A 13,364-nucleotide genomic window follows, 5' to 3' on the forward strand; every position below is an offset into this window, starting at 1 on the left:
AAGTATAAGAGTGGACCTTGATGAGGAGAAGGAGGAGGAGGATGATAGTAATATAGTAATGGTGAACATTTATATAGTACTTACTATGTGTCAGGCATTATACTAAGTGCTTTACAAATATTCTCTTATTTAATTCTCACAACAATCCTGGTAGGCAGGTGCTTTTATTCTCATTTTATATTTGAAGAAACTGAGGCAAGCAGCTAGGTTTTGAACTCAAGTCTTCTGACTACAAGCCTAGTGCTCTAGTCACTGTGCCATTTAGCTGCCCCTTAAAGTTTAGAGGCAGTCAAAGCCCAGGAATTTAGTGGTGAGAGTCTCATTCAGGTGAGAGAATGTAAAAGGAGGCTGAAATATAAACAGGGATTTGCTGGTAATGTTTAAATAGCTTTCTGGGTGAGAAGGTGAGGCTGGGGAACAATAAAAGGAAAAGTGCCACACTTTTAAGTTTAATCTTCATTGTTAACATTTTCTGCATCACTTCCTTAAGTCTAGATAATCAAAATAATAAATCAATCTTGATATGAAATTACATAATACATTACTACATTAATAAATAACTAAATCAACATTTTAGAGCTGGTTCAAGTTCATTCTGCCATGACTTAGAGAGAGCTAGGAAAGGTGTGGAAGGCAATTTGTAAATCAGTAAACATTTATTAAGCATCTACTATGTGAAGGGCACTGTCCTAAGCACTGGGGATATAAAAAGAGTGAAAACAAGCCCTGTCCTCAAGAAGCTTCTAATCAAATTGGAGAGACAATGTTCAACCAAATATAGACAAAGCAACTATATGCAGAATAAATAGAAAATAAAAAAGAAAGGGAAGACCCTATAATTATCCCTTCAACATCCCACTTTCCTCATCATGCTTTCAATATATGTTTCAACTTATTGCAGATCAGCATAAGAAATAAGAAATTATATTGAAATTTGGGAGCAGTTTTATTGAAGATGAAACTGAAAAAGTTTATAAACTCATAAATTATACATGCAGTGCTGTATTAACATCAATAAATATTTTTTTATTAATTTCAGACTTCTCTGGTACAAAGGGAGGGGCAAAAATTTTACATAGTTTTTTCAGAATATGAGGATGCCTCACTCTTAAACCTTGCAATATGGAAGGTAGAATTACCTTCAATGGAAGGTAGAATTACCTTCAGTGAAACTGTAGAATTAAAAGGGGCTGAGACAGTCTTCCTGTAAAAGATGGAATTTTATTTGGAACTTGAAGCCCGGGGAAAGACTTGAGGAGTGTGAACATTACAGGTATGTGAGACAGCCAGAGAAAATATCCAGAGCTGTGAAATGGAATTTCTTGGCCAGGAGGTCAGTGTCATTAGATTTAAAAAAGTACATGGAAGAGTTTAGTTTATGAAGGCTGGAAAAATAAGAGGGAGCTGCATTATGAAAGGCTTTGAATAACAAATAGAAGAGTTTGCTTTTGATGCTGGAGGTAGTAGCAATATACTGGAGTTTACTGAATAGAGAGGGAATCATAGTTGCACCATCACTTTAGGAAAATCACTTTGACAGTTGAATGGAAGATGAATTTGAGAGGGGAGGGGCTAGAGGCATATAGACCCACCACCAGGTTATTGCAAGTGTCCCAATGTGAGATGATGAGAGCCTTCACTAGAGTTATGGCAGTACCAAGGGAGAATAGGGTGTGTATACAAGAAATTTTGTAAAGGTTTTGTTTGTTTTTTTAATAGCCTGAACGGGGAACCATTTTCAACATTGTCTCTGAGAAAATGCATTTCAAATTTTAAATTCACTTAGAAATGAACATTTCTAATGCAACTGCTTATTAAGTTGGTTACTGCCTACATTCTTCTTTTTAGATGAATATTTTTGTGATTATCCCAGGGTTTACTTTTAATGTGTCATATAGCTAAGTCACTTTATCACCCAACATTGACACCACATTCCATCTCTCTCCAAAAATAAAAGTTGTGTGTTTGCAGAAATTAATCTTCCTTTTCTGGGAGTCTTTACAGAATGGCTTTTTTTTTTTTTTTTTTAAGAATTGATTTTCAGATGTTTCCTTATAGCTATAAGTTTCTGATTTATTTTTCATTTCTTTCAATCTGTTATCCTCTAAACTTCATTTCTTAGCTCTTGAATTTCTAGAGAATCTACATCTGCTTCTAGAACTATTTCCTAATTTATTTGAGTTCCCTAAGAGAGTCTTGCAGGTGCTTATGGAATAAAGTTAGTGATGACAAGGCTGTCATAATACTTTATTTACCTGTTCCTGTACCAAGACTCACTCTTTTTATAAATGGAGTTTGGGTATGTGTTAGCCCTCCAATCCTACCCATTAAATTTAAAAATACTCGTTAAAGTGATCTGTCCTTTCAGAAAAGAAACAGGGGAATGTACCACAGGGAAAAATGTTATTTACCTTGGATATTTTTGTTTGCCTGCTTTTCTTTGTTATTATGGAGCACTCCCTCTGAGAGAGATGGGGTGGTATTTCCAGAAATCACTGTAGTTAAAAACAAAAGGCACCAATTAAACTCAGCTTTTTTTTTTTTTTTTTTTTTTTAAAGTTCATAAAGTTCAATAAAGGAATTATACTACCAGGGCATTACAATGCTCTTCCACCTTTCAGTTCTTCCGAATTTCATTTTGTGTCAAACTAAATTTGCTCACAATCAGTGCTGTAAATTTAAAAGCCAGTATCAAGATAGAAGTCAATGAGATTTTATTTAAAAGGGCGACAATATTAGTTCTCTCACAGGCCATTGGTTTTTTTGTTGTTGTTAACTTCGAGTACTTTTTGGTAGGAATGGATACATTAAAAGAGTGAATAGATAGCTTAAAGATAGGACTGTAAGCGTAAGGGGTAAATATTTTGAGAGCTATGAGAACAAAGCTCTCACCAAGCTAAAATGTAATCTCACTTAAATACTCTGTTTCCCTGGACTCTAACATAACAGTCATTTGTCTTTGGTAACATTCCTTCTTGATAAATCATAATGTCCCCTCTACCATTATATGCTTGCAGTCTCGATTTGCAAGCTCTTTACAAATTATTAGAGCAGATTGATCTGGCAAGAAAAAAACTATTTAACTATCTCCTGCCTGCTTGACTTAATTTATGATGTCTGTTGTGGGTTAGGTTTTAGTACAGAGTTTGGCTTCATTACAGATGTTGGGTGGGGGGAAGGAATTGAATCAGCCTCTTGGAGAATTCCTAAGGAAAATGTTATTTGACCAGGGCTTTTAATAATTCTCAGATGAGGCACTAAAGATTGCTAGGGAAAAAAAAGGCGGCTGAGGAGGAGGTGCCAGAGAAACCCAGTTTCCTAAGGAACATTATCATCAGAGCAAAACTTAGCCTTAGCTTAAACAAACACATTTCCTTCTATGAAAATATCAGTTTTGAAATACTTCTTTTTCTGTGCTTGTTGGAATTGCTAGAATATGGTCTACACTAACTTTCTCCATGCCTATTACTGCCAATTTTCATAATTCTTATATGATAAGTAACAATGATCACATGAAAATATGTCATTATTAGACACATTAGAATGCTTTAGAAACATTAGAGTGCTTGCCAGATTCTGAGCTCATTTGTCCTGAAAGCATTCCTCTGGTTAGGGAAGGGAGAGGAACCTAATTATATTTTAAACATGAGGAAACTGAGGCAAAGGTTATATTGCACAAATGTTCAAGGCCACCTTCCAAGACAGTGGTAAAGCCAGCAATGAGATTCTGATGCAATCAATGATTTGTCCACTCCTAGATTATTTAATAGCATGCTTGAGCCAAACTATTTTTTTTTGCAGCTGGAGACATATTCTCTATTCTTCTGTGCCAAACTCAAATTCCCACCTCCATTGTGAAGTTAGCTCTGATCTACTCAACTAGTTGGAATCTCCTCCTCCTCTGAACCCCAAAAACACATTCCTTGTGCCTGTCCTATGGCACATAGTCTTCTTATACTGTAGTTATTTATATATGTATCAATGCTTCATAAATAATTATGTTTTCACTACTAGATTATAAGCTCCTTAGAACCAAGATTTTCATCTTCTTTATTTTATCTTTCGCCATCCTCTGATATCCATTATCTTACTTGGTGCTTTGCATATGATAGACAAGCAATTGTCTATTGAGCAAGGCTGGATCTAGCACATCTAGGACAGAATTATTCTTTTTAACAGCAAAAACTGATGGTGTTTTTTATTGTTTTAAATTAATTGAGAAACTTATCTGACTGGGCTGTTTTTAAGGGCTTTTGGGGGGAGGAGAAAGAAAAACTATATGATACCTACAGAGAGAAACCATTAATTCTTTTGTTAAATTGAACTCAGCAATATAGGCCTGAAATATTGTGTGTGGTGGGGGGTAGAAGTAGATAGAGATAGAGAGAGGAAGAGAAAACAGGGAAGAGGATCATGGGACTTAAGGAAGAGGATCAGGGATCACTGACAGAGTTACCCTTCCTCGTCTTTACCCATCATATCACCAACAATAGTAAGAAAATGAGTTTGTAACATTGACTGAGGAATGGAGGAATAGGTATCTAATTTAAATTTTTCTTTAAAGCTCACTAAGCCATAAACAGAGAATCAGAATAATGTCATGTGTGTCATTGTTCTGATACTTAATGCTAGTAGTAATAGCAATTGTTATTGATAGTAGTAGTAATCGTAGTATTAACAATAATAATAACTAATATTTATTTGGCACTTGCTCTGTGCCAGGCACTTTGCTAAACCCTTTTCATTTATTATCTCATTGGTTCTACACAACAATCCTGGGAGGAAGGTATTGTTATTATTGGCAGTTTACAAAAGAGAAAACTGAGACAGATAGAGATTGTTAATTTTCCCAGAGTTATACAGATAATAAGTGTCTGAGGTCGCATTTGAACTTAGGTCTTCCTGATTCCGGGCCCAAGATTCTATACATTGTACCATCTCACTGCCTCTACATGTTTTGAGTACTCAAGGATAAAACAATGGGGAAAAAAGGGGGGGGAATCTTGAAGTTATTGGGGCTCTCATTCATTCATTGTAACTATTATCCAAGCATTTCCTTACAATACTAAGGGCTAATGAAAAGAAAAAACTCTCCCTTATCGAGAGTCCATGGTCATTGGTAGATTAATCAGCTGCTCCCAGGCAATCTTTTTGAAACATATTCAGAAACAAGTTTAGATAGCTGTAAACAAGTTTAGATTCAGATGATACACTATACAAAAATCTGATCTCTCAGCTCTTCGTGAATAATTTGATTGAACTGATATATATATATACTAGGACACTAGGAACTAGATCAGAATTTTGACCCTGGGCTCACACCATGATGTCTTTGTAAGAGAAGGAAATCCATGGCAAGCCCTAAGATACCTCAGAGTTTGACCACCTTCTATTCTTGTTTTCTTTCTCTGACTATCAAATTGCACTCCTCAAGCTATCAGCTTCCAGTGATCCACACTGAGTCATATCTTCTTTCACAGAAACACACACTTGCAGCCCACATACTGAAAACACTGAAAGCCTCTGCTCCTAAGTACCACACTCAAAGCACCCTGACCAGCTTCCAGATGGCACACTACCATTCTAGCTACTCCCAGTTACCTCTAAATACAAATTCTCCTATTCCCATAAAATTGCTTTCACTTGTTTCCCCCTTGGAACTGCTCTGTCAGTGGTAGGAGATGAGAAGAACATCTGCCATTGGAAAGGTTTCCATGTTAGACATGGTAGACTGTATAATAACTCATCTATAGAATTCGAATTAGGAATTCAGAATTGAAACATTTGCTTCTTTATGTTATTCAGTGATTTTTTTTTGTTGTTGTTGCTTTGTTTTGTTTTGAAGCAAGCATTTATATGTTCTATATCATCTCTTAACTTGATAATGTGTTTCATGTATAACAATAAAGCAGAAATAGGATAGCACATAGATAGCACAACAACAACTTGAAGCAAAGATAGTCACCAAAACTTTTGGCAACATCAGGTGTATCCTGTAGGAAAGCTAACCTAAGCCAGAAGGGTTCTCCAGTTATTAAGTTGTCTTGTTGCATTTAAGGTAAAATCACTCTGATTTTTTATAGGTTTTTTAAATTACTTGTTACAATTCACTTGGGTCTGAGACTTGGCACAAACTGCCTCTGGGATGTTAGGTGTGTGTATATTTAAACTGCAGTTGTTTAAATCATTTTGAGAATGAGACAGTAAAATTGAGCTGGGGAATTGGGAATTTATGTAATTTTTAAAATATCAACAAAAAAGTTTTCTTTTATCAAGGAATTTGATTGGATTGGCCCAGTTGCTTTACATAAATTGAAAACAGTTTAATTATAAAGGTCATTGTCAGACCACTAAATCTTTAAAAATAATTCATTTTTGAAATTTTACAGACTTGAAAGAAAATATTTTTTTCTTCAATGTCCATTCAAAATGACTGAGTAATGGTGTTTATCTACTGAAATAGTAATCCATTTATGAGGTAAAATTAGGAAAAATTTGCTGCATAAAATAGAGGAATCTGAATTTTCACCTATGTCAGGAACTCCTTGTGAATAACTTCTTATGCTCTGCATTAATCTTTCAGAAAATAAAATGCAGTGGTGACTCTTCAGAACTCTTATGTAAATTGCGTTTCCTGGATAGCAGAGGATTGACCTCTTTAAAAACAAAAAACTGTTTAAAATTTCAACCATTTGTTTGGAAATCTATCCCAGCATTTCTCTTCCTTTTTAATCAGAATATATGGAGTTTTAAAACTAAAATTAATAAGTATTTATTTTTTTCTTTATTTCTCCTATCTTATAGAAGAAAAAAAGAAAATCCTCATAAAAAAGCATATGCAGTCAAATGAAGCAAATATTGCTACTTATTACTTATTTTATTTATGAAGCATCATGGTTAGATATCCTATGGAAAAAACAGAGAAGCTCCTCCCTAAGACACAGACCACCAGGTGATGAATTCTTGTCTTTGGTGATTCACATAACAAATGAAAATACACAGGCCTTTGGATTTATGAAGATCTCTTTTCAGTTCAAGTAATTTTGATATAGTGACAGAAAGTGGAGCATAGCTGCTAGGAATTGTAGTTTTTAAACTATCTACACACATTAACTTGATTGTTGGTATATTAAATGTGAGACCTTCAGTCATATGAAAAATTACATTTTTACTCTAACTGAAATGAGAAAAAAAGAAAATTGTAACTAAATAGAATAATGGCTCATGGATTCTCCCCTAAGAAGTGAATAAAGGAGTTGGCAAAGTTGATTTTATTATACATTCAAACAATAAAAATCATTTCATAGGAAACTTGGTCATCTCATCTTGCACTGCTCAGGATGAGTATGAGCAAAAAGACCACCCATGGAGATAATTGCTGCTTATGTGCCAACATCTGTTCACAGGATGAGGAAGTAGAAAAATTCTACTAAGAACTCAGTGAGACCCTCCAAATTAAACATGCAGTAATATTTAGTGTATTTAATCCTGAATTGGGTACAGGATACATGGAGGAAAATGAGGGTGAAAATGAAGAAAAAATAAAATGCAAAGGCTTACAAACGATGTATATCATAAATGCCTCAAAAAGAGATCTAGGAGACTCTGGACATGCTAAGTTCTGCATAATAGCACACAAAATGAATCTACTTTCTCAAGAGTTAGAAAATGAGTAGTTATCAATATTAAGAGTCTTTTCCAAATCAATTATCAGTAAATATAAAAGATCAAAATGAATAATAAGTTAAAAGAGTAAAAATTAGAAGATACAGGTTGCCATAGAAGACAGTAAATATAAAGAGTTCAGAGAAATATGGAAGAAGTTATATGAATTGATACATAAAAGAAAGAAAACAGAACAAAGAATCATATACTCAATCATTTACATGTAAATAAGCAATCTAAAAATAATAAAATGCAACAAAACACAGGCTACATACAGTGGACAATTTTGGTTTAAAATCATTTGAGGTAAATCATACATCCTTCTTTATTTGTTAGTAAACTACACAGATGGTAATGGCACCTACTGTTGCAAATGTACTTTAGGGATTGTTTGTGGAAAACAATATAATATTAATAAAAAGGCATAATAAAATTATAAACAGAAAGACAGATGTATAATTAATGCAGTTCTAACTGAAACTATTTTTAAAGGTTATTTGTGTCCCAGAATGGATAATGGACAAAAGAACAGATATCGACTCAAATTACCATGATTTCCTTAACCAGATTAGCTGATGTCCATTATTTGCCACAGTGAGGAAGCCAAGAAGAATCTAAAAGTTTGCCAGAGTGGCAAACTTCCCAACTGGAGAAATATGGCAGCCAGATTTTATTAAAGAATATAACCTGATTTATAGAACTTTAAACATAGAAGGAAGTTCAACTCTTACATAAGAAAGAGCAAGAAGTGTTAGAGAGAAAAAATGTACAGAAAATTTGATGAAGATTCATTTAAGCTAACTCGTCCCCAAAACATTTAAGGATGAAAATGAAAAAAGAACATAAACCAAAAATGGTAAAAAAAATAATCTTGAACTGTTACTGTAAAGTAGTTCAAAAAATCATAACGTGGCTTGCACATTTGGACTCTTAAGACATATGAAATCTAAATGGCACTAAAGAAACTAGTGTTGATAAAAGTAGCTGGACCAAATCTTACACTCTCAGAGGACCTTGATGCAAGTGGAACAAATTTGAAGATGTTGAGAGCTATCTGGTATCTCAAGATATATGGGGGAAAAAGATTATTGAAATTCATGGGAAATATCTCAGACACTATCACTAATGAAAAAGGCAATCAAGATAGCAGTAACTACCAACTCACCTATTTTCTTATTATTACAAAATATAAGAATAATATACATGTGTCCAGGATATCATCCTGACTCCTGGTCTGACACTCCATCCAGTTTGTCGCCTAACTGTACTTGAAAGATTCGGTAATAGAAATAACTTTGTTCATTGGTCTTCTTATCACTGACATCAAGGGAGGCATAAAACAGGGATACTTGCATCAAATGCATTTACCACTATCATGGAGAATGTTACTATCTTTCCCTATAATATTGTAGACTCTCCTAAATGGGATCCATATTAATTTAAAAGAGTTTGTTCCAATTTTTTACAAAGGAAAAACTAAATTCTATTGTCTACAGTATGATACATGGTTGAAAGTGTAGTAATCATCCCATTCATTCAGATCATTTTTGTGATAAGCAGTACTTATAGATGTCTGTTTGTCATTTGTCATGCTCTGATAATTTTTATCATAGTACCTCAAAGATGGAAAGGGAATCTTCCACTGACAGCCTTCCCCATTTAGTACATATTTCACTGTATTACTTAGTCCAAAATAAAGGAACATGATAAAATAAGACTTACTTGGGGTTTAAAACAAGACAAAATTGAATGTAAAGTATGAAGAAGCAGTGTCTTATTATTGGTTAAGTAACAAGCCTTAAACCTTCATGAAATTATTTTGCACAGAGGAAATATGAGGGGGTGATGATCTGGGGTATATAATAGCATTATTTTTGGAATTGTACTGGCTGTGCTTAGAAGTCATTCTATTGTAGCTATTGCCAGCGCTTTTAAATTTCTCCATTCCTAATCTCTTTTACCAAATAAATTACTTTTTTGGTTAACTCTGTATGAAACCTCCTTTAGTTCACAAGACACTTTTGTGAGGTTCCTGAATGAATGAGCCTGTGAGATATGAGATCCTTCATAATAATTTGGATGTGTTTTGTTCACAAAAGTACAGAGAAATGGCTTTTATTAGCATGCTTTCCTCCATGTCCTTTTTAAAAATTCCCCACAGAAAGTTGGCTAAAGGTACTCACTTGCAACTGATCTTTAGCACACAAGACTTTAGATCCTTGAGGCAAAATAATTCATGGAGAAGACCCTCTGTATCATCTGTCCTTGCTAATCATAAGCAGCCTTCTCTTCCAAAATCGTTCATCCCTATCAGTGAAAAATTCCTCCAAAATATATAATTCAAAACAGGTATTTTTCTGTTATCTTTTTTTTTAAGTCATGCTGCCCTTGAAAATTTAAACCCCTCATTATAATACATCATATTAATAAGTAGTGAACATAATAATGCAAACCAGGATCAAAAACAGTTATGAGATAACCCTCATAGTGAGTAACATGCTTATATTAGTTACTGTATTCAGGAGAGACACTGACATAAAAACTTTTCAGAATTTGAAAAATATCTAAGTATCTCAGACATCATTACTAAATCCTCAAGTGTTGAGTGTGTAGAGCGGGGGGGGGGGGGGGGGGGGGGGGGGGGGGACTTTAGTCTACTTTCTGTTCACACATGATTATTTTGATAAACTTCTCTAGATAGCTCTTAAGAAATAGAGAAAAACCATTATCCTTCCATTGAGTATATTTTAAGTGCATTTCCAAAGAAACCCAGTTGAGCTTCATGCTGCTGTTATTTTTAATTGATATTATTGTTATTATTATCTCAATCATCTCAAATTATTCATTAGAATGCAAATCTGAATAATCCTGGGACAATTCCCTATTCTTCTACTTTTCTTTTATAAACATTTATATAACATTTTTAATGTTTGTATTAATGTTGCATTTGTGAATGAAATAGCTGCTTTTTGTGGTTAAATAAAAGTAAAATAATAAGATAAAATTTCTTCTCTGTAGATTCATGGAAATCATCTTCAGTACAACTTCAGCATCTCATCCTATTTCTACCTAATTTTGATTTCTTGTCTTTTGCCTCTATATTTTAAAAGGTTTTTATCCCATATTGTTAGGGAATGATGAATATTTTGTGTGGCATTATGTATTTTAAAACCAAAAGTTCTTCGGTTCATATGTATTATTTTTATATCTAGGTGCTCATGGGCATCTGGCATCCATTTAATCTGTGATAATGTTCTGATACTTATATACATATATTGATTGAGTTCTCAGGGGTGTTCTGCATTTGTAGTATGAACAATTGTTATTTGTCAGTCTAAGAATAGTAGTGAGCTTTTGGCATAAAAGTCTAACCATCAAGTGAAAGTCATCAGTTGCCACTATTAGGCCCCAGATATAAAAGGTAAAAGAATATCAGTTGTTGAGTTGGTAGTATAAAGATTGAGTCACAATTATTTTTTTTCTACCAAGTATGGTATGAGCCATATATAATTATTTTTAAATAGCTCAAGCAAGAGAATGTCAAATACAGTGAGTACTCCAGAAAGCAATGGGGTATGTGTGTACCTAGCTCAGTGCCTGGCACATATTAGGTACTTAATAAATGTTTATTAAATTGAATTGTATCAGTCTTAAATTACTAAATCTACTTAAAGAGAAGGCCACCAAAATGTTTCATCATCAGTCATTTTGGGAAGACGGAATGATTTCTATGTAATTTTTTGAAAAGTACTTTTGTTGTCTGTCACAAAACAGTGAGGAACTTCTTACATCCTTTCCCTGTCATTTGAAATTAAAGTCATCCATACTTTTCAAAGCATAGAGATCTTACCATTTGAACTCCTTAACAGAAAAGCATCAAGTAATAATTATGAATGCTTTACAGATCTATAATTTCCTCAGTGTTAGTATTCCCTCCATCAGCAAATATGGCAATTCCATTTTAGTTTGGTAGACTACTATTGCAATTTGCTGTTGCAACAGAATTTACTCTTCTAAAACCAACCTTTTAGTTTTTGGCTGGTCTTCAGATAACAGACTTAAAGTCCATCTCCAGGCTCAGATTCAAATTATTTCTAGAGTATATTCTACATTCCTGCTGAAATGTAAGTTCTAATGGATCAGCCTTTGGGAGTTGAGGGTCTCCCTAAGCCAAAATAAGATTGGGATTTTAATGATGGTTAACTTTTGGTCAAACATCAATATGTAAATCATCATCTGAGTATTTCTAAAAGGAAAAGTGTCATGGAGTTTAAGAATTCCTAGGGACAAGTGGTATGTTCCCTGCTGAAAGTTGCCTTCCAGAGAACATAACAAGTTTGAACATTTTTTTTCTTCTCTTTCTCTTTCTTAGCTGTCTGGTGGCTGTGAGCTGACAGTAGTGATCCATGACTTCACAGCATGTAACAGCAATGAGCTGACCATCCGCCGGGGCCAAACTGTGGAAGTTTTGGAGAGGCCACATGACAAGCCTGATTGGTGTCTTGTCCGAACCACTGACCGGTCCCCTGCTGCAGAAGGCCTAGTTCCTTGTGGTTCCCTTTGTATTGCCCACTCTAGAAGCAGCATGGAAATGGAAGGCATCTTTAATCACAAAGGTAGGAAACAAGCTATAAATAACCAGGTGTCTTCTGGAACACATATTTCTTATTCCTTTGTGACATTTATACTTTCCTCTGATTGTTAGAATTTTTTGGTTTGAAACCTATTAGACAAAGATCAGTAGAAGGAAATAGGGTTATTTAATATAAATTAGAGAAAATTTGGAGAGAGAAGAGTCAGACCAAATAGACTACTACTTCTAAGATATTTGAAAGATTAAAGTCATATGGAAGATAAATTAAACTATTTTTGGGGGGTGGGGGAGGAACAAGAGACTAGTATCAGAAGGAACTAGCTATAGAGAACTAAATCCAAGGTTGTTAAGGGTCAAATTCTAACCTCTTAAAAAACAAAACAAACAAACAACCTTCTTAAAACCAATGACTCATCTAAAGTGGAATAGACAGTCTGGATAGATAGTTAATTTCGTATCAATGTAATTCTTTTATGAGGGCTGGGTTACTACTTCTCAGGTATATTATAGAGATAAATGCCACTCAGGATGGCTATATTGCCCTTTGGGGGGGGGGGGAACAATTCTCATCCTTTTCACATGAAGTAGTTTAGCAAAATTTTACTTGTCCTGTTTCTGGACGGTAATTTTTTTAGTAATACTAAGATTAGGACTTTCCATTTGTAGTATCAAATTTCATCATATTAGATTTTGCCCATTGTTCCTGCATGTCAAGAACTTTTTGTATCCTAATTCTGTCTATCGGTATATTTGTTCTCCTTTCCAATTTTTATGTCGTCCGCAAAATTGATAAGTATATCTTTCTTTATTCAAGTCATCAGTAAAACTTTGAGTGACACTGAGCAACAGACTCATTGCTACAACACTCCACTGTTGGGAGACTCCAGATTTTGGTCTATTTATCATTGTTTTCATCTGATTCTTCTAACTGGCTCCAAATATACCTAAGTATTCCTATTTTAGTTCTTGTTTCTCCATAGCATTCAAAAGGATAACGTGAGAGGCTTTGTTAAGTGCCTTACTGAAATCCAGGTGGGCTTTCTTCACACTTAATTGGCCAATCTAGTGATCATTTCAAAAATAGAAATGAAGTTTGTCATGGCCT

At 34.2% G+C, this 13,364-nt stretch overlaps 1 protein-coding gene across 6 annotated transcripts in view; it reads left to right on the forward strand.

Annotated features, from left to right (window-relative positions):
• Positions 1–13,364, forward strand: part of TRIO (trio Rho guanine nucleotide exchange factor) — a 276,800-nt gene that overhangs the window by 172,046 nt on the left and 91,390 nt on the right. For all 6 annotated transcript variants that reach the window (XM_031946133.1, XM_031946134.1, XM_031946135.1 and 3 more), the window contains one exon: positions 12,038–12,281. In XM_031946133.1, the coding sequence (XP_031801993.1) occupies positions 12,038–12,281 (244 nt within the window). The remainder of the gene's footprint in view (positions 1–12,037; positions 12,282–13,364) is intronic.

This window comes from Sarcophilus harrisii, chromosome 1 (assembly GCF_902635505.1).
Source record: "Sarcophilus harrisii chromosome 1, mSarHar1.11, whole genome shotgun sequence".
Classification (NCBI taxonomy): Eukaryota; Metazoa; Chordata; class Mammalia; order Dasyuromorphia; family Dasyuridae; genus Sarcophilus; species Sarcophilus harrisii.